This window comes from Erpetoichthys calabaricus, chromosome 12, assembly GCF_900747795.2.
Source record: "Erpetoichthys calabaricus chromosome 12, fErpCal1.3, whole genome shotgun sequence".
Taxonomy (NCBI): domain Eukaryota; kingdom Metazoa; phylum Chordata; class Cladistia; order Polypteriformes; family Polypteridae; genus Erpetoichthys; species Erpetoichthys calabaricus.
The window spans coordinates 136,345,258-136,368,196 of record NC_041405.2 but is presented as its reverse complement, the minus strand read 5'-3'; the positions used below and the strand labels follow the sequence as shown (position 1 = coordinate 136,368,196).

General features: G+C 38.5%; 1 protein-coding gene across 1 annotated transcript; it reads right to left on the bottom strand.

Moving 5' to 3' along the window:
- Nucleotides 1-15,210: 15,210 nt before the first annotated feature.
- Nucleotides 15,211-20,780, bottom strand: LOC114662714 (mast cell protease 1A-like). The gene is made up of 5 exons (XM_028816346.2): nucleotides 20,672-20,780; nucleotides 20,260-20,419; nucleotides 18,060-18,195; nucleotides 15,731-15,958; nucleotides 15,211-15,582 (listed from the first exon to the last, which is right to left on the bottom strand). The coding sequence occupies exons 1-5, from the start codon at nucleotides 20,721-20,723 to the stop codon at nucleotides 15,409-15,411; spliced, it is 750 nt and encodes a 249-aa protein (XP_028672179.1). The 5' UTR covers nucleotides 20,724-20,780; the 3' UTR covers nucleotides 15,211-15,408.
- Nucleotides 20,781-22,939: the final 2,159 nt, after the last annotated feature.

Below are 22,939 nucleotides of genomic sequence, written 5' to 3'. Positions count from 1 at the left end.
TCGACCCCTCTGCTCTTGAAAATTATAGACCCATCTCTAACCTGCCTTTCTTAAGTAAAATTCTAGAGAAGGCAGTCATTATGCAGTTAAATGAGCACCTCAATAAACATGCTATTCTTGATAAATTTCAGTCAGGTTTTAGAACAAATCACAGCACAGAAACTGCACTCGTTAAAGTAGTAAATGACTTGTGGGTAAATGCAGACAGAGGCCATTTATCTGTTCTCATCCTCTTAGATCTGAGTGCCGCATTTGACACTATTGATCATAATATTCTTAGAAATCGCCTTAGTCAATGGGTGGACCTCTCTGGCAGCATCTTAAATTGGTTTGAATCCTACCTGGCAGGGAGAAAATTCTTTGTTAGTTGTGGTAATTATAATTCAAAGACACATGATATCCTATATGGTGTTCCACAAGGCTCTATCCTGGGTCCGCTGCTCTTCTCAATCTGCATGCTTCCATTAGGTCAGATTATCTCAGGACATAACGTGAGCTACCACAGCTATGCTGATGACACACAGCTGTATTTATCAATAGCACCTGATGACCCCCATTCTCTTGATTCACTAACACAATGTCTAACCTGTATCTCAGAATGGATGAATAGTAACTTTCTCAAATTAAATAAAGAGAAAACCGAAATCTTAGTGATTGGCAATAACGAATACAATGAGGCTATTAGAAATAAACTGGATGCATTAGGATTAAAAGTCAAAACGGAGGTAAAAAGCTTAGGGGTAACCATTGACTGTAATCTAAATTTTAAATCGCATATTAATCAGATCACTAGGACAGCATTTTTTCACTTAAGAAACATAGCAAAAGTTAGACCTCTTATATCATCGAAAGATGCAGAGAAATTAGTTCACGCGTTTGTTTTCAGTCGACGAGATTACTGTAACGCACTCCTCTCAGGACTACCCAAAAAGAGACATTTCCCAAAAAATATTATTTCATTTATGTTAGGTAGAATGCCCAGAGGGGACTGGGCGGTCTCGTGGCCTGGAACCCCTACAGATTTTATTTTTTTCTCCAGCTTTCTGGAGTTTTTTTTTGTTTTTTTTCTGTCCACCCTGGCCATCGGACTTTACTCCTTTTCTATGTTAACTAATGTTGTCTTATTTTAATTTTGTATTTTGTCTTTTATTTTTCTTTTCTTCATTATGTAAAGCACTTTGAGCTACTTTTTGTATGAAAATGTGCTATATAAATAAATTTTGTTGTTGTTGAATTTGTCAGCTCATGATGTCAAAGAAGGGAATCAAAAGCGAATGATCAGAGCTATTGGATTGGGTGCTTTTATCCCTGCTGGTGTTCTGCCCCATGGCCCAAAAGACAGGAGACTGGACTTGGGAGAGCAATGTGGACAGATTGATTGCAAAACAGGCTCTTCCTGAAAAGGTTTGATTCCATGGCATTTTTTGCTAATCATGCTTCTCTAAAAAATCAAATCTTTGTCACATATGAGTGAAAAGAGTGAAAAAAATCGGAAATGAACTGCAGTGTGAATGGAACTTTTGGGTTAAAAATATTGAATGCAAGGTGGTACGTGGAGAAATTTAATAATTAAACAACATGGCAGCATTCATGAAAAGAAATAACAATAAGAAACAACAAAAACAACAATAATTCAATAATACAGATTAAATAGTCTAGACACTTCAAACTGGATGATAACTATTAATAATGACAATAATTGCAGTAAAAATATATAGAAAAAACCCAGAAACAAAGGTTAACCCAAACCTGAACTTACGGGACTCTAAGAAATCCTTAACAATTTCCTGCATTTAACAGTTGTTTTTTTTTTTTTTTTTTCATCAGTCAGTCCATAGAAAAATACTACAAAGGTGGTCTCCTGTTTTTTAAAACTAGTTTGGTTCTTTGCAAACAAATCTATTCAAACAAACATTTAAAGTTTAAATTTAACCCAGTCAATTTTTTTGCAAATCAGCGGAAATCTGCTGTAGCGTTAACAAATAATAATGAAACATTTTGAGACAACAATATTATTTACTTTCTTCTATTCAAATACTGCACATCTTTACTTCTACCTGGTCTGGAGTTCTCAGGCCGTTTGGCACATCATTATAAATAAGCTTGTGGTCATCTGCAATGGGAAGAGGTGAACAAAGAGGACAAGCAAAAGAAGCCTTTTCTGTCACACTTGCCGTGGCATTCGATTTGCCTGCAGTATAATAATCTTCTCTGTTTATGACAACACACACAGCATTTCACCAGTTCCTCCTTCCACTGATGCTTCAAGCACAGATGTTATCTTTGGTGGACTGACAATGGCCTGTTGTGCCAGCTGCTTGAATTGGGCAGCACGTCATTACTTTTTTTTTCATATCGTGATGGATCTCTTTGTTTTCTACTAGCTATCTTACGCACATTTTTTTTTGCTTTCACTTATCTGTTGCCTGCAACAGCATGCAATGTGACACGCCAGATTTTTTCAGCATTTCGTTTAGTCTAAAAATGCACAAAATATTTTTTTTCTTTTTTTAAAAAGTACATTTAATTTTTGAGGCTGACTTTGTGGATTTCTGGTGAAGATGTCCCCCATGTGTCTTGAGGCTTTCCACCTTTTGGGGGGCTACGAGGCATCACCTGAGCATTCAGAGATACTGTTACCAAGATCAGCCTGAACTTTTTTAATATGATTTTTTAATCTTTATTTAAATCTTCGAAAACACATATTGAGGGAAACCCTCCTTTTCAATGGTGCATAAAACAATAAAAGGATCAATAAAATGTTAAAATACTACAAGTTACAGCAAAGAGATTACAAAGAGGAGACAGGAGAGGTTAGGAGCATAATCTGATGCCGCACCCACCACATGATGAAACACCCGGATTGGGACCCGAGTGCAGTGAGTGACACCTCAGCACCACACTGGAACAGTGTCAGGTTTTTTTTACAGTGGTTGGAGTGCCAATCCTGCCACCAATCCACGAGTTTTCCCTGCAAGTTGGAGGACCTGCTTGAGGGCATTTTACTGAGAATAGGTTTGTTAGAACATGAGAACATCTGTGAGGATAACAGAATATTCAGCCCAACAAACTCGTCCATCTTGTTCACCTCACTTGTCGAAAACAACCTCAAGTCGATGTCTGAAGGTCCCAAAAGTCCTACTCTCTGTCATTGTGTCTGTGGTTCTTTGTGTGAAGAAAAACTTTCTGACGTTTGTGTAAAATTTACCCTTAATAAGTTTTCAATCGTGTCCTGGTGTTGCAGAATTTATTTGAATGTGACAACTGGGACCCAGTGTACCAATCCTTTTCATAATTTTGAACATTTCACTCATGTCACTTCTTCATCGCTGTTTGCTCAAACTGAAAATGTTCAACTCCTGTCATTGCTCCTCATAGCTCATACTTCTCAGTCCTAGTTGTTCTCCTCCAGACTTTCTTTAGTGCGGCTATGTCTTTTTTGTAAAACAGAGGCCAAACCTGCGCACAGTACTCAGGGTATGGCCTCACTAATGCATTGAATAACTTAAGCATAACCTCTCTTGACTTGTGCTCCACACATGGTGCTATATAACCTAACATCCTATTTGCCTTCTTCATCACTCCTGTGCACTGTCTTGATGTAGATAGTGATGAGTCCACTATGGCTCCTAAATCCTTATCATAAGGGGTACTTACAAGTTTCATACATCCCATTGTGTATTCAAACCTAACATTTTTACTTCCTACATGCAATATTTTATCTTTACCTATGATAAATTTCATTGGTTACAAAATCAAATCTGCTCAGATCTGCCTGTCTGCTGTCTGTAACATTATCTACCATTCCACCTATTTTGGTATCATCTGCAAACTTAACCAGCTTATTGATTATATTCTTTTCCAGATCATTTACAGGTATGTATAATAAAAATCAGGAGTGGTCTCCCCTAGACCTTCTCATATATTCAGATATTGGGATGGATATTTGAGGAGTAAACCGCAAGACAATGATTATATTTTTATATTATGTACATTAAAGACTCAACAACAACAAATCAAATCAAATTAATAATATATTGAACAATTATTATGAAAGTAAAGTTGAATAAATCAGACTCTGCAGCTGCATGAATAAGTACCACTTCTGGTAAAGTACCACTTCTGGTTAACAAGAATAACCCAAAAGTTGACAGAAATCTACGTTTTGTACATAATACTTGTATGCTAAATTTGGTTGACCTAAGTGAAAGCGTATTCAACTTATCATTTTTACATACACACACACACACAGAGAGACAGACACACAGACATAATTCCAAAAATGGTATATTATCTCAGGGAGATCTAAAATGTTGAGATTCACCAAAATCTCGACATCGAATCTTTAGATGATTACAATAATATCCCTATACTTCGTATACGAGAAAGTAAAAAGAGCAGTGACCCCAGCACTGATACCTTAGAGACACCATTTTTAACATCACCTAATTCTGAAAACGTTCTCCACACCATAACCCTTTGCTTCCTATGTTTGAGCCAATTTTGTACCCACCTACAGGCCGTGCCCTGAATTTCAACTTTTTATTAAACAAGTACTAATGTCAATCCTTATAACACTAACAGAAGGCTACCCCACTGTGAGACGTAACATATATATTATCTAAGTAGCATATTTTAAAACATGAATGTTGAATGATAACCAGCAATATGAGGCTCACATCCAGAAGAGGTAGCAAATTTAGAAATTACATCGACATAATCAGGGGCCAAATGAAACAGAACCTCCACAACCTGCTTTTTACAAAACATTTGACAACACAATTTGTTTCTGAATAAATAGTCTAATTTCACCCTCGCTGTATTTAGTGAACTTTCAAAATGAGGAGTGTTTATTTTGAAAGCCTAATGTCATTTATATAATGGGAGACAAGATCAGTGCCACTGCCATTTAAAGAGTATATATTAAAATTACTTCAGTATAAATTTGGTCTTATAAACATTTAGCACAAGTCTGAGATTTAAAAGGGCTTTTTGAATAATATGAAATAATTATAAAGTCTCTGTTAATAGCCATCTAAAGTGAATGAGCTGAACAGTACAATATAGTATTATCAGCACATGCAGTCAAAGGATATCACAACCATTTAAATTTAAAGCAAAATTATTTATAGAAGCAGAAAATGAAAACAAGATCTAAACCTTTAGCTGTTTACAGGAAATGTGGTGATACATAACCTACTTTCACATATTGAGATTTATGAGATAAATAATTCTTGTGCTAAAGTAATACAGTACATGGTGGAATTAAATGGGAGAGATGGGGTGGGGGTGGGGGATCGGCACTAAGCTACTAAAATAAATTTCAAATAAAGATTTTTTTTCTACAAATTTTTTTTTACAGTCTCAGCTAATTTAAATATGTAAATAATAATATGGTAATTAAATTTCTACTGCACCAAGCGCACCTATCATTCTGGACAGGCCTTTGATGATGTGGACTTTTCAGGCTGCTAGGCCTGTCCGAGAAAAAAAAAACAATATTTAATATTTAAAACTACTGTTAAAAATATTTATATTGTAACATGCAGGGAGAGAAACAAAACCCCAAATCCCAGAAACTACCTTACAGACACAAGTCCAGGTTCAAAAGGATTATTTTTATTAAGCACAATACCTGAACAATACACAATTCTATTCTCTTTCTTTTTCTTTTCCTCAACTCCAACTCATCTGGATGAGGCGGAGCGGCTTACTTTATCAGGATCTGGGAATTCTTCCAGTACCTCTATATTGCACCCAGGAAACACAGGAAGCACTCCTGGATAAGATGGAACCTTCCTAAAGTAAGGAATTGTCATCCCTGCAGTTTTTCCCCAGTGGCTCCCAAGAAACCCGACTGGACCGCCCATCAGGACTACAACTCCCATGCAGCCCTACGAGTGTACACATGGTTAGATCCAGCAGAGGGATGCTGCCACCTGTTGCGGAGGCAGTCTCCTTCTACCCTTCCATTATAAAAGTGCCATCCAACAAGGCCGGGATGTCAGCAAATCCTTGTGTCGCATGACAACATATAGAAGTGAATACACAAAGAATTAAGCAAACTGTATTTGATTTCTTCTGTGGATTAAAAGACACCCTTCTACCTAGTAAAGGTAGCATTAATGTAGACCTTCATTATTACACAGCAAGAGCATCATTTTTCAAAAATTACTGTATGAATATTAGATGCATAGAATCACTCCTGCAATTTTAATTGCAGACAAAAATGTAAAGAACTCTGCCTCCCAATCCATTTTTATTGGAGAAGACCTTCTATCATGATGGCGTTTGGTGACAGAGTGAAGCTAACAAGTGGTAACAACAGGGCCTGGTCTACTATTAGCTGTGGTGATGGTGCCAAGAAGAGTCACACTTAATCACAAGCGTCAAGTTTGTACACTTTGGATGATGTTTGCAGAGGCAATTCTAAACACGTAATGCTGAGCACACACACAATGAGCTCCACACACTTGGAGATATCATTTTCTTTTCTCCCTGTTTGCTGCAGCCGCTGTGGTGTTTGTACTGATTATAATGTACATATGCACTGTACAAAATGTAGCACTAATTTTAAAATAAATTTGCTTCCATTGTTTAAAGCAAAACATTGTTGTGGTTTGTTTTATTAAAAACAATTTCACCCTAACAAACAGTGAATTCAACACCATATAAAGAACATATTTAGTTGAGTCCAATTAAGAATTTAAGTTGGCATTACAGTGAATACAATAATGGACAAAATTTTAATTTGAGTTCATCCATCCATTATCCAATGCGCTATATACTAACTACAGGGTGACGAGGGTCTGCTGGAGCCAATGCCAGCCAACACAGGGCACAAGGCAGGAAACAAACCCCAGGCAGGCGCCAGCCCACCGCAGTTAATTTGAGTTTTTAAAGAAATTTGGTTTGAGCTAAATACATTTTTTTGCTTTTATTCAAGTTTTTGAAAAGGTTGAAACAAACTCAAATGAAAGTTCACTCAAATACTTTTTAAAATTTGAAAGAAATCAATTAAATTGCTTGTTACCTTGTGAAGTAATTTATTTAGGCTGATCCAACAAAACATTTTTTACAGTGTGTGTTGCCACATACATGCGCATGGGAGGCAGCTAAAGGATTCTGTTGTGATGTGAGATTTTACGTATAACTTGATAAATATTTTGTATGTCTTTATTTGTAATTTAGGCAAAGCAATGTAATTTAGTGTTACTTTGGTGAGAGGAATTAGTATTTGCCCCCTTTACGACTGAGTCTTTTTGAATTTTACGACAGAGTTGGGGGGGTGTGCTTTAAACTAGTTTGGCGAGTGTTTCTCTGCTAAAGTCTTTCAACCCTGGCAAGGATGCCAGGTTACTTCAACAAATGGTTTTGGAGGGGGGCAGGTATTAAGATGTTCTATTTGCCCATTGGTCTGAGGTATGCTTGTTTGGAATTGGCTTGTCTCAGAGGCCTTTAAGTACTACGATGCCCTATTGGCTGTAGGGGTTGGACAGACAATCTATATATTTACTTGATTAACCTCACACTCTCTCTTACTAACCAACATCTGAAAGAAGTATCTCTCTCTTGCTAACCTGTGATGATGAAGACAACACAATGAAGAGCACAGCTAAGAAAGCCATATTGACCAGGCTTAAGGCCTGTTCTGAAGAAAGCTGAGCACCAATGATGCCTTAACTTGAGACATTTAAGTAACTACAAGTCTGTATGCCGCCTGAACTACATATCACCATTTAATCAGGTTGTATGGTTGCCAATATTCAAATGTACTTTGCATATTGTTATTATTTATGAATATTACCAATAATACATTGTTTTATGTGTAACTTAATCCCTGCTTGTCTTTTTACTACATCTAATTGCCTGAGGTTATAGCTATAGAAGGGAAGGTGGGGATAAGTTATATACAATAATACCTTATAAACAGTGGTAAGTCTGAGAGATTAGGCATTCTGACAAAGGCTACATATTAATAATACAATAGGGGGAAGTAAAGCAATATATTACTCTACCAAGACAAAACAGGCTCGAAAAGGGCAATTCCATGCTGGACCAGGGGATGGCAGAGTGTGCTAACCCTTTCTCTTTTTCTTCTGCAGACCCAATATGGGAAATTCTCCTGGGCCATATGACATCACTTCTGGCTCCGGGGACATTACTTCTGGTACTGGACCTGCCAATATCACTTCAAAAGACACCATTTTTGCATTTGCAAGCAGTTCTGTTTTGGACTCAAGTCTGTAAGGACCGATCGTTATTGGTTTATTTCTTTTTCAAGCAACCCATTTTAAAGTATATGGGGTGGCAACCCCAAACCTTTGTGTGGTGTCTCTGGCTTCATTTCACAATGTTGTGTTTGTCATTGTGATGTTCTGTCCTGGTGTTGAATGTGTAATGATTATAGAGTATGGAATTCAATTAAAATAATATTTGATTAATATATTTTTACATTACGCCTGCAACATCCAGTATGTGTTTCAAACATTTAGCGTGTTTATTGTCTGGCTGTATTTGTGGCCTGTTTTTTGGTTAACTCTGGTGTGGCTTCTGAGTGAAAGGTCTAGTCCATTGATTTTAGTTTTCTTCAATCTAGTACTCAATTGATATTAGGGCCACTGTAGGTCATTTAATTTAAATTATTTTGACTTCACTGCTTTATTATAATAATTTTCAGGATCCTTTATCTTTTAGATTTTGTATTGTGATCGATGTAATGGATGGACTAGCATTCTGCTGAGATGGAGGGTGGTTCATTACCCATCCGGGAGGCCATCATGGAAGGACTGCCAGCCAAGAGTTGTTCCCCCAATATGACAGGTGGCAGTGCTCCTCTGGCATAGTTTCAGTTTGGATCCTCACAAAGCTGCATGGGTATTGTAGTGCTATAGGGCAGCCCTGTTAGGTTCCCCAGGCAAGGGCTGCCTTGTTTTATGGCGGTTCTGTTTCTTGGGTGCAGTGTTGGGGCACCAAAAGTACTCCTGGTAATCCAGCATAAAAGAAGACACCTCATCTCTCTTTAGTAGTCACAGTCGGGAAAAGACGAAGACAAAGTCCACTTGGGAGGTGTTGAGGAATAAAAAGAAAGAGGATTATATTGTTTTGAGAATTGCGTATGGTATTTTCCTAAAAGTAAATGATCGTTTCAAACTGGGACTGAGTCTGTGTGGCTGAGTCTGGGGATTGGGACTTTGTGACTCCCCGCCCCATAGGCCACAGTATAGAGTATTGTGTCTGACATCCTCTCATCTACAAACAGATCCTCAGCAGTCTGTTTACTTACAAAGAGTCAGTTAAGTGGTTATTCATTTGTATAATGTGGCCTACTAAAATAACTACTTTGGAATGCTCAGAATTGTGTTGTTTATTTCTCTTGATTTTACCCTGGGTTTACTATAGTCATGAGGCACAACTTCCATAAACAACCATTGTTTGATTATTGAGCACATTTGGCTCATTGGGTTGAAGCAGTAAGCACGTGTGGTTGAAGATGGTGAGTTTTGCACAAATGTTTGCATGTAGAAAGCAAGAAAGTAACGTGAAGAAATACTTTAATCACAGCGCAGATGATAATAAAAGCAAATGTAGTGTGCGAGAAGAAGAAAAAGAGTCTCGAAGTTTCATCGCAGGACCAGCTGGATCAGTTCTTAGTGGAAGTCCAGCACTTCTCTGGCACCAGGACTGCACTTCAGTACTTCAGTACCGGCAGCAGAAATTGTCAACACCAGTGGCTGAGGACCTCGTCTGTGCACCTGCATCACAGGCGTTCGTTGAGCAAATATTTTCACTATGTGGCTATCTGTGCAACGGATGTCATTGCAATATAAACAAATCTCTCAAAATACATGCTTGTTTAAGCCTAACAGTAACGTGCTTGCACAGAGTGGTTTCTTGGGTGGAAACATTTGATCTTGCTGACTACACTCATTAGGCTACTTCACCTGTTTGATCATTGATAGTCAAGCTGTGTTTAACAGCATTATGAGCTGTGAGTGTATTATGTTGACTAAAACATAACTTGCATTGAAATATGTGTAGGCCAACATTTGTGGTCTTGTAACAGAAAAAAACCTGGAATTGTACTAATATAATGTGAAAAGGCCAGAACAAAATAAAATAAAAACTAATATTTTAAACACAGAACTAAATAAAAATAAAAATAAATTTTATAATATAAACTAAAAACTAAAACTACAATTAATATCAGAACTGAAATATCACTGAATTTGCTGTGTCTGTGTTTAGGAGAATGGTAGATCCCCCTAAATAAATAACCATGTTGTTCCTGTTTCAAGCTGAATAAAGTTGCTTTTGCTAAATTACTGAGACTCAGCTTCGTGTTTTGGGGTGAAAGACAGGGACTCACATGTCAAAATATTAATTAGATCTGGTTGTTCAATTGTCTGCCTTAAGATTTAAATATTTTAATTAGAAAACCTTTTTCTGATAAGACAAGGTTTGTTTTGCACTTTAGTAGTTAAATAATGCTTAACAATACCTGAGTGATTTTGTATTTAGTATAACTACATTTATTAGAAATGATCCTAGTATTAGTTAATTATAATAAGTAAATGTGGTATATCTTTATTTTTGTTGATTAATCTGTGGAAATCACCTTGAGTTGGATGCTTGATAAGGTGCTATATAAATAAAGTTATTATTATTATTATTATTATTATTATTATACCCCAGCATCAATGTTTGAGGGACTCTGCAGTCTCTTTCTGTGCTCTGTTTATGGCACGTGAAGCCCTACTCTGTACCATTCATTGTTTTCTAACTGATAGTGACACCGAGCTGCAATTGGCTGTTGCTTAAACACCAACTTTGCTGGCCAATGGCTGACCGTGTGTTTTAATTAACTCCACCCCCGCAGACACACATAGACACACATGGTGCGACTCAGACCACCTACAACCGAACACCAGCAAAACCAAGGAGCTGGTGGTGGATTTTAGGAGGCCCAGGCCCCTCATGGACCCCGTGATCATCAGAGGTGACTGTGTACAGAGGGTGCAGACCTATAAATACCTGGAAGTGCAGCTGGATGATAAATTGGACTGGACTGCCAATACTGATGCTCTGTGCAAAAAAGAACAGAGCCGACTATACTTCCTTAGAAGGTTGGCGTCCTTCAACATCTGGAATAAGATGCTGCAGATGTTCTATCAGACGGTTGTGGCGAGCACCCTCTTCTATATGCTGGTGTACTGGGCAGGCAGCATAAAGAAGAGGGACGCCTCACGCCTGGACAAACTGGTGAGGAAAGCAGGCTCTATTGTAGGCATGGAGCTGGACAGTTTGACATCTGTGACAGAGCGACAAGCACTGAGCAGGCTCCTGTCAATAATGGAGAATCCACTACATCTACTAAACAGTATCATCTCCAGAAAGAGGAGCAGCTTCAGCGACAGACTGCTGTCACTGTCCTGCTCCACTGACAGACTGAGGAGATCGTTCCTCCCCCACACTATGTGACTCTTCAATTCCACCCGGGGGAGTAAACATTAACATTATACAAAGTTATACAAAAGTAATATTGTTTTTTATCAGTATGCTGCTGCTGGAGTATGTGAATTTCCCCTTGGGGATTAATAAAGTATCTATCTATCTATCTATCTATCTATCTATCTATCTATCTATCTATCTATCTATCTATCTATCTATCTATCTATCTATCTATCTATCTATCTATCTATCTATCTATCTATCTATCTATCTATCTATCTATCTAGACACACACACAGGTAGTGATGTTTGTTTTGCTCACATTGATGTCGTGACAGGTGCCAGCTCTCTGCAGACTTGCACCAGCCTAAAAAAACAAATGCACACATGGTGCAACATTCAGGTACTTTCAGGGACTTAATTAACGGTTGTGCAAGCAGCAGCCTTTTAAAAGAAACTCTGTTATCTCTCACTGTTTTTCTTTTCTGAACTTATTAACTAGTTACTAGTCTTATTTAAAATTAGAATTAATCTGGCTTCAGGCTTATCACTGCTAGTAGCCTCTAGAAATCGGATAAATGGATTTGAAATTAATTTTAAATTTTACCAATGAACTCCAGTGCACGCAAATACAGGTACCGGCTGGTCACTTTATTTTTTTTTTATTTTTTTATTTTTTATATTTTTATTTTATTAATTTTCATTGTAATCATTCCATACAAACAGATCCATTTATAACCCAACAAATTTGAAAACAAATCAAACCCCATCCCTGAGAAGGAGAGCTTAGCTAAAGGAAAATTTCTTTAAGCTTTTTAATAAGGCAACATTAGACAAAAGAAGGGGAGAAGTAAATATCTATATAAATAAGAGATGGAGAAGGGAGTTAAATACAATAATAGTTAATTCTCTTATTCTAAAATAATATTGATTAAATCCTGCCAAGTTTTGAAAAAATTTTGTACAGATCCTCTAACTGAAAATTTGATTTTTTCCAATTTCAAATAATATAAAACATCAGTTTCCCACTGACTTATAAGAGGAGAATTAGGATTCTTCCAATTTAACAAAATAAGTCTGCGTGCCAAGAGTGTAGTGAATGCAATCACCGTTTGTTTGTCCTTCTCCAATTCAAGTCCATCTGGAAGGACACCAAACACAGCTGTTAGTGGGTTAGGAGGGATTGTGATACTAAGGCTGTCTGAGAGGCACTTAAAAATCTTTGTCCAAAATGATGTTAGTTTGGTGCAGGCCCAGAACATGTGACCCAGTGAGGCAGGAGCTTGGTTGCAGCGCTCGCAGGTCGGATCCTGGCCTGGAAACATTTTGGACAGTTTTAAGCGAGACAGATGAGCTCGATATATAATTTTTAGTTGAATAATTCTATGCTTTGCGCATATAGAACTCGAGTGAATTCTCTGCTTTGCTACCTTCCACTCCTTTTCTGATATATTGATTAAGAGATCTTCTTCCCAATGTCCTCTTGGATCTTTGAAAGGTAGGGACTCTAATAAGATTTTATATATTGCGGAAATAGTTTTTGTTTCCTCGGAATTGAGCAGTATTTTTTCCAGCATTGTGGAGGGTGCAAGGTGGGGGAAATCGGGCAATTTCTGTTTAACAAAATTTCTAATTTGAAGATAGTAAAAGAAATGTGTAGCTGGGAGGTTAAATTTTGAACGTAATTGTTCAAAAGATGTAAATATGTTGTCTATATAAAGATCTCTGAGCATTTTAATCCCAAAACTTTTCCAGGTATTAAAAACTGGATATACTTGCGAAGGTTGAAAGAGGTGGTTCCCTTGCAAAGGTGCCACTGATAAAAGATTTTCCATCTTAAAATGCTTCCTAATTTGGTTCCATATTCTGAGTGAGTAAAGCACAATTGGGTTATTAGTATATTTGCGATAACTTTCATTTATTGGAGAGCAAAGCAGGGAATATAAAGAAGTACTACAGGATTTTACTTCTATTGCAGACCAAGCCTGTGTATGTGCATTTATTTGTGTCCAGGTTTTTATGGCTTGTATGTTTGCTGCCCAGTAATAAAACTGAAAATTAGGTAAAGCCATGCCACCTTCTGCCTGAGGTCTTTGTAGGGTCGCTCTTCGGATACGTGGGTGTTTTGAGTTCCAAATGAATGAGGTTATTATTGAATCTAACTGTTTAAAAAACGATTTATTGATATATATTGAAATGTTTTGAAATAAAAAGAGAAGTTTAGGAAGGATATTCATCTTAACAATGTTAATTCTTCCGGCTAGAGTGAGATGAAGGGTTGACCATCTATGCAAGTCTTGCTTAATTTTTTCCATACAGACGCCAAAATTTTGTTGATAAAGAGCTTTATGTTTACTTGTGATATTTACCCCTAGGTATTTAAACTGATCTGCTATGGTAAAAGGTAGGGTGTCTAATTTAATATTATATGCTTGTGAGTTCACTGGAAAGAGTATACTTTTATTCAGATTAATTCTAAGACCAGATATCTTTTGAAATTCTGTTAGTGCTGTTAAAACAGCAGGGACAGTGTTTTCTGGGTCCGATATATATAAGACCATATCATCTGCATATAGAGAAATTTTCTGTTCCAGTCCTTCTCTGACAATCCCCTTTATCTGATGAGAATTTCGGCAGTGAACCGCCAGTGGTTCAATAGCGATTGCAAACAACAGTGGCGACAAGGGACATCCTTGTCTGGTACCACGTTCTAGTTTAAAGTAGTCTGAGCAAATTTTATTAATACAAACTGAAGCTTCTGGACTGGTATACAGTAGTTTAATCCAAGCACAAATATTCGGGCCAAACCCAAATTTCTCCAATGCAGTGAAAAGGTAATTCCATTCGATCATGTCAAATGCCTTTTCTGCGTCTAATGATAGTAATATCTCTGGGGTGTTTGATTTTGCTGGTGAATATATAACATTAAACAAGCGTCGGAGATTTGAAGATAGATGTCGGCCTTTAATAAATCCAGTTTGATCTTGTGATATTACCGAGGGCAGCACTTTCTCCATCCTTCTAGCTAGGATTTTTGAGAGTATCTTAACATCATGGTCACTTTAAACGGGCTGCAAACTTGGATGGAGTCATGAAGAGGACTGAAAGGCTTCCTTATGTCTGCAACACCTGAAAATGTAAGAGACACTGAGAAAATGAAAGCAGGGTGTATTAAATACTCCCATAATCTACAGTCACGAGTAAGTGCAGACAGTCCACAGATGGAGATGGAGACGGAGACATGTCGGTGCGAGAGTAAAAGCGAAGTGATAACGTTTTAGAACTGGTCTACCATCCATTGTAATGGAAAATCTTTCATACTGTAGCTGTCAAATAAGATGGATGAACTGTCTGTGCTCATAGCAGGTCATGGAGCATACAAGAACAGTGGCATTTTGTGCTTTACAAAAAGCTGGCTTAAACCTGATATACCTGACACTGTTTTAATGCTGGATGGATTTCATCTTATTTGAGCAGACAGAGACCCAGTGCGGTGTGGAAAAAAGACAGGAGAGGGATATAGTACAGAATTCTGGAGAAACAGCGAACAGGCAACGACAGCCGCCACAGAACAAAACAACAGACGTTTGATGTTGATTTATGTGTGAAACCATTGTTTGGTGTGCTGAGTTGTTTGGGAAAAAATATTCAGCCCTCAAAGAGTTAAAGCCATTGTGACTCTCAAGAAGCCAACAAAAACCAACCCCATGAAAGCTTACTGATCAACAAGCATCAAAGACAGACGTGAACAGCAGGAAATTGACCATTCAGATTTTATTGTAGCACTTAAGCAGTTACATGAACTGTTGGGTATTGCTGGGTAACAATTGTAGAGATTGCCAGGTTTCCCCTCACACTTTGTTACTGCACTTGGCATTAGTACCATTGATCGCCACTGAGGATCTTACATGGCTTAGTGCAAGTTATGGTGGTCTTTACCCAACTCCATGAGAGACCTCAAGCAGTAGAGCTGGCCTCTATTTTGCTATCGATCCACTCTCGATATGCTGATACCTTTGTGTAGGCATTTTTTCCAGGTTGTTCACATTTCTTTGGACCATAAGATACAATCCCCACACCAGTAGGAATGTTATTGCCATCCAAGCAAACCAGTGGACCTCCTGAGTCTCCCTGAAATAAATAAAATAACATAACATTGTCATACCTGTTTAATCTAATTCTTAGTCACAGGGCCTGAGTCAAATATTTGAAAACTCTTGAACAATAAATACAAATGATGCAAAAGTGGATTAGTCAAACTGAACTTCTTTATACTTACAACACAGGCCCCTTTCCTGCCAGTGCCTCTTGCGCAGATCTGTGTGGCATGGTCACAGTGTTTCTGGATCTCCACCTCCACCTCCATCAGCACATCGCTGTTCATCCCATTGCTTGCAGTATTTCCCCATCCGGACACAGAGCAGGTGGTGCCAGGCTGGAAGGACTCGTCCATGTCTGGAATGCGGATTGTCTTCACTTGGTTCGTGATATCGGCACTGTGCTCCAGCTGTTTAAAATGAAGTATGGATGCAGTCAGCGAGCACTTTATGGCATGCATTTAGAATAGTGAGCCATTGGGGTGAACAGAAGTGAGAAGGCTCAGAGTTTATTTTAGCTTTCGAAAAAGCAGAAGGAAGATAAAGAGGGGTGGCAGACAGTCACGATCTGCATGCAGATTTCACATGGCTGTCTGAACCAGGCAGGCCTATCTGTGCTCTTTGACAGTAGCCTCTATGTGGATTTAGAAGTAGATCAGCCAGTTTAAGATATCTCCCCATAGGTCCACCTCTTCAAAATATAACTACAGTTGTGGCAAAAAGTTTTGAGAATGACACAAATATTGGTTTTCAAAAAGTTTGCTGCTTCAGTGTTTTTAGATAATTTTGTCACATGTTTCTACGGTATACTGAAGTAGAATTACAAGCATTTCATAAGTTTCAAAGGCTTTTATTGACAATTACATTACGTTTATGCAAAGAGTCAATATTTGCAATGTTGGCCCTTCTTTTTCAAGTCCTCTGAAAATCGCCCTGGTATGCTCTCAATCAACTTCTGGGCCAAATCCTGAGCATCCATAGATTTTATACTCTTTCTCTGTTTGCCATTTGTTTGCTCAGAGGTTGATGCGCTTTCTGCTCCCTGAGCAGCTCTTCTTTTCTCCATCCTAGCAGCCCACTTCTTCTATTCTTTTGTCGGCATCTTTTTTTGTTAAAACTGATTAACTCTGTGTTTGTTTTGTGATTACTTAGTACATTTTTCTTAATTTTTCACTTAAGCTGGCACTTAAGTCTTCAATTTGCCTCAAGAATGATTTAAGATATGAAGAGGTAGGGGAAGTGACGGTGATGCTGCCGAGAATTGATTCTACAATAAAATAAAATAAAAATAAAAAGAGGAAAAACCTTGGAGGTCAATCATCACCCCAAAAGCGGATAGTAGATGTCACATAGTATATGTGTACCAAATTTCAGGTCAATGTGTCAAACGGTTTGCGAGCTACAGGTGATTTGAAATCCTGGACAGACAAATGGACAGCCACGGTAGCGTATTATATAAGAAGATCCTATCTTGAATCTGTTATTACATTTCTTCTTTTTTTTTTTGATTTTGCCATCTCAGCATTTTGAATATTAACCATTTAACAGAATTGTAAAAATTAGCAGTGCAATAATTGGTTTGCAACAGGCCTTGGTCACGTTCTTGTATCTGTTGTGGCACCCGGCTGGGGTTCATGCCCGGCTGGGATGTCCAGGAGGACTGGAGGAGGGCTTGTGCCTCCTTCAGAACACAACGGGGAAACCGCCCTGGTTGCTTTGGGGGCCACGAGTACAGAGCTTGGAAGCTCAACCCTGTAGGGGCCCGTGGTCACCACCAGGGGGCGCCCCGATGCCTTGGGAGCCCTGGACCTCAGCACTTCCGCCACACCCAGAAGTGCTGGAAGGAAGAGGATTGGGGACACCCGGAGGGCTTCTGGGTACACAACCACAGCTTCCGCCACACAGGGGTGTGTCAACGGAAGCTCCTCGGGAAGCACCTGGAGTCCATCCGGGGTGTTTAAAAGGGGCCGCCTCCCTCCTAGCAATGGCAAGAGTCGGGTGGAAGTAGGACAGAGCTCAGAGGAGAGGAGTGGAGGCGGACCAGAGACTGAAGGCATTGTGTTGTGTGGCCAAAGACTTAAGGGGTGATTGGTGCTGCAGCACTGGGTTTGTGCACTTATGGACATTGTATATATTGTAAATAAACGTGTGTGTGGTGAAACCAACATGTCTACCTGTCTGTGTCCGGGCTGTGCCCCACACTGTGTAACAGTCTTCTGCTTTGTACATTCCTGCTGCAAACAAATTTCTCACTAGATTAATAAAGTCTACCTAAAACCTAAAATAATATCTTGCAAAAATTCTGGATGTAATTTTCCACAGGGATGCTGTATATACAGTAATATCATTCTTGGAGTGAATATTGACAGTGCATCCCTAAGCTACACATTTATTTCAAAGCTACCATGAACATCATGCTATTTCAAGAAAACAGTTGCAAGCCCAAAAGCACAGCAGATATGTAGTAACTCTGAAGTTGTGATATTGATCTGAGCTGATGGTGACGCTCACCTTCAGAAGCATGATGTCGTTCACAATAGTCTTCTCATTGTAATGTTCATGAGGGATGATTTCTTTGGCTGTGATCTTCTGCCAGGATTTCTCAGGGTGTGAGAGATTATGAGCTCCTAGAAAAACAATGATTTTCCTGTGGATGACAAAAGCAGCAGGTTAGTCAGGGAAGAGTATAGGAAGAACAATTTTGTTTCTAAGAGCATAGTTCACACAAGATGTTCAATCTGAACACAAAACACAGAACCTACTGCAGGAATTTGAAATAAATGATGATGAGCAGGGAGGGGGCAACAGGACAAGAAAGAAAATGTTAGAAATATTTAAAATATACATAATATTCTCAAACTCTAGTAATGAAACTCTGGGTTGTGAGGGACTGTTTTAATTATTATAAAAAGATGTTAAATGACCCATAAAATTGACCATCTAGGAGTGAGGAAAGAAGACTTAACCAAAGCTCACTGTACTGAGAAGAATGATCAATAAGGTAAGACTGAATTTTGAGACACTGTAGATAGATAGATAGATAGATAGATAGATAGATAGATAGATAGATAGATAGATAGATAGATAGATAGATAGATAGATAGATAGATAGATAGATAGATAGATAGAGACTATGGTCTTAACACACATCAGAATGAGTAAAGGAAGAAAATTAAAAAGAAGGACAGACATCTGAGTCCCAGTCCCAGTGAGGCCTTATGCAGATGTATTGCTTTTGGTATAAAGGAGCCGTGAAGCGTTTCTTGATGCACTTCTGCTGAATGATTCATTAGCTGAAAGTCCTCAGTATTAGTGGATCAGAGAGAGGATGTGCACCATGGCTCGTAATGGCACTCAGTTTTATTTTAATTCTGTCCCTTGCTACCACCAGGGGGTCCAGAAAGCATCCTATAACTAAGCCTGCCTTTTAAATCAGTTTTTTTTAATTCAGTGTGCCTCTCTTGAAGTGATGTTACCAGCCCAGCACACCACAGTGTAGAAAATCACTGTGGCCATTGCAGAGTTGTTGACGATGTGAAAAATGTCACTGCCCACACTATGAAAAAAGAGCCTGCTCTGCTCTTTCTTATATAGGTCCTCTGTGTTATGAGACCAGTCCAACCTGTCACTGATGCGGACCCTCAAGTATCACTTCTACATCGACTCCCTGAATAGTGACCAGATTTAGAGGCTCTATGTTGCTGCATTAGCAAAGCTGTTATTAATGCCATACAATCCTAAGTTGAAATAAATGGGTCTGAAAATGTATGAGAATACAAATCAATCACATTTCATTACATTCTGAAAGTGTGAGTTGCCAAACACAATTTCCATAAAGATTAAAACCCCTCACCATTCCATGCTGAAATGCCACCATTGACTGTAATGTTCAGCCTGACATTTTCTGGTTTCTTTTCTTGCTCATCCTATGAATGAGGGTCCTGTTTCTATTTGACGTTTCCGGTGTGTTTCTTTATGCTTATTCTTTAAAGGTTTGTGCACAAGCTCCTCTTTTTGTAGCATTATGAATTCTGCCACATACAAATGTAGATAGCATCATTTCACTCTTACTTACAACTTTGCTTAACTAGATGTATGTCATTCACAGTCTTCACAACACTTAAATATCTACAAGCTTTTAAAAACAATCTTTTTGATTTAGTTGGTTATAGGCATTGTACTTTAAAAACATTGTGTTTTTAATTCCTATTCTTAATGTCAGGTCCTTTGTAATCACCTCCTTGCGGCTATCGATATTTCAGTCTTTACTCAGTTTGTAACCTTTTATTCTGTTTAATAACTTTCAGTTCCCACATTTAAACTTGATTTCTTTTTAAGTCATGGTACATATGTTTAATACGGTCTGGGTGCTTGTTTGTCAGGTGGCACATTGGCACAATGGTTGGCACTTGTTGGTCAGTTTTTGTCTGTGTAGAGACTGCATGCTCTCTCTTCTTTACCTCAGACATCCCCAAAGACATGCAGGTTAGGTTGATCACCCTGTGATGGACTGTTACCTGGTTCTGAGCTGTTTCCTGCCTTGTGCCCAGTGCTGCAAATATAGGCACCAGGGCCCTACAATCCTGATCTGTGTTTGAGAATTGTATGTTATGACTGTATGTCTAATTTACTTACTTATAGATTTCTTCCAAGTGTACTTGTAAGTAAGATAAAGATAAGAGACAGACACCCCAGTTAATAAGACACTTACTCTCCTTCGCAGTGGGCTGCTGTCAGGATGAAGTCAGGATGGATGAGGAACCCTCCACAAATGTAGGAGTGTGGACCAAATTCTGCTAGCAAGAAGGCCATGTAGGGTCGATTGTGGGGTCTGACTTCCTTCCCATCAATGATCTGCTCTTTAGAGGCACCTGAAAGAAATGAAGGCAAATATATGAAGGTGTTGCAGTAACCTGTGTCAGTCAGCAATTTAGCCAAAGCAATATTCTTCAATCTGGGAGACTCATCAAGAACCCTTAAAAAGATTCTGCAAATAGGCAGGTGTTATAAAGTTGTGCATTGGTTTGGCGTCTTTAAAAAATATAAAGCTGCCACTTCACAGTGAAATATCTGACAGAGTCTCCCCACTGCCCAGCCCCACTCCATACTCTGTCCTAGTTTACCTGCCAATCCAATCCAGACAGCAGCAATGGCACTCCAGTAGACTCGGATCATGGCTCCACTGTTGACTGTCTCTACAACTCAGCAATTCTGAGATCGCATTAGTATATATAGTATAATCACATCAAGTGAGTGGAGGAAGAAGGCAGATGTCTTGAAGCTAACCACAAACCACAGTGTAGCTACATCAGATAGACTGTAAGGGAGAAGAACATTTTCATGCCAAATTACTGGTAATGCATTTTTAGCTATTGACTGAATTAAATACGTAGTACATTTTCAAATTGTTCACAATAAAGATTTAAGTGAAATACGTGACCCATTTTGTCTAAATTTGCAATAAATGGCTAAATGAGGGCTTCATCAGAAATAATGAAGAAAACTGGAAATTTGAAACAAGAAAACTTCCCTAAGGCTCAATGTTGAACAAATCAGATACGATACCCGTTACTGAAGAATGTGATCTTTGAGAAACGAATGTGATTTCTTTATGGATTTAGTAAAACATTCAAACAAATAAAAAGATGTGGAAGCTCCTTCAAAATTTAAAACTGCTGCAGGGTGGCAGCAGTTACTGTTGGAATCGGGAAATAGAGTAAAATCAGAAAAAGCAACATGAGGTTATAACCAGGAGGACAGGAATCAATAAAACAAAACGTTGTACATTTTCATAAACAGTATATATAAAATACGTTGTTAATTACAGAGTTAAAGATGTCTAAAAAAAAGCCTGTACAGATGGGATCATGGACACATGTGGATGGTGTTAATGGAGTAATTACTCCGGAAAGAGCAGTTATGCTTGGTAGATTAGTTTTCTGTCAAAAAATTGTAGTTGTGTTTGTCCAAATTTACAAAAGCTCTGCAGCTTTTAGCTTACTTTATAGAACAGTTCAGGCAATAGTGTGACGTGTATTCAAATAATTCCACAATCTGAGCATCTTCATTTGAAATGTTTTAGCAAAATTCAAAGCAAAACATTATAGTGAGAAGTCAAGCAAAATGACACCTTTTATTGGCTAACTAAAAAGATTACAATATGCAAGCTTTCGAGGCAACTCAGACCCCTCCTTCAGACAAAATTTAATACATCTTTCCTACATCTTGCCTGAAGAAGGGGCCTGAGTTGCCTCGAAAGCTTGCATATTGTAATCTTTTTAGTTAGCCAATAAAAGGAGTCATTTTGCTTGACTTCTCACTACATTCATAATGGCTAACATGGTACAACACCCTACTGCTAAAGAAAAACATTGTTATTCTTGTGAAGAAGGTGTTTTGGGGCTCAATAAAAAGGCTGTTTGTACGTTGTTGTGTCTGAGGTTTAGGAGGCTGCAGTGCCCCCTACTGGTCAGCATATATATATGTTGTGAGACGTGTTAAGACAATCCTCCCAGTGCCAAAACGCCATTAATGCATCTGTTGAGGGTTGTTTGTCTGCTGGTGAAGCAACAGCAGGTTCACTGCATCACCGAGGCAACTACGAGTTTGCAGCCCTGCCACGTAATGTGTCCTTCGACCAAGGGCTGATACAGGGAGTACTTTAATCCAGCCATTGTCCTGACCTACTCTTTCTTACTGTCTCCTCCCTTCCAGGATGACCTGATTCTAGCCATTGATCCGCAGCCGCGGAACCAACCTGACACTGAGGAATATCTGTTCCTGAACTGAAGAAAGAAGTCAAGGCAAGACAATGTCACTGCTCCTTTGCTGTGTCTGTGTGTAGGGAAGTGGTGGCTTCCGTTTCAATAAATTTCCATGTTCTTCCTATTTTGAAATGAATAAAGCTAGTTTTCCTGAAGCCCTTGGCCTCGACTTTCGTATATATATATATATTATATATATATATATATATATATATATATATATATATATATGTAAACAGAGAGAGAAAAAGAGAGAGGGAAATGTTTGTTAGTTGTGGTGATTGTAGTTTGAGGATCCATGATATTGTATATGGGGTACCACAAGAATCTACTCTGAGGTCACTGTGATTTTCAATCTACATGGTGCCATTAGGGCAGATTATCTCAAACCACAAGGCGAACAATCAAAGTTATGCAGATGGCACACAGCTTTATTTATCTATAGTACCTAATGTCCTAGAGGTGCTCTCTATCCATTAGAGAAAAATTAAGCAACTTATAGTGTGAATGATTGACTGGAAGAGGAGTTATAGAGCCTGATGGCTCCTGTTACGTTCAGGGGAGGACTTTATTCTAGTCAGTGTATTACTGAAACTGTCCAACTACAACACAATGAAGGGGGGCGAT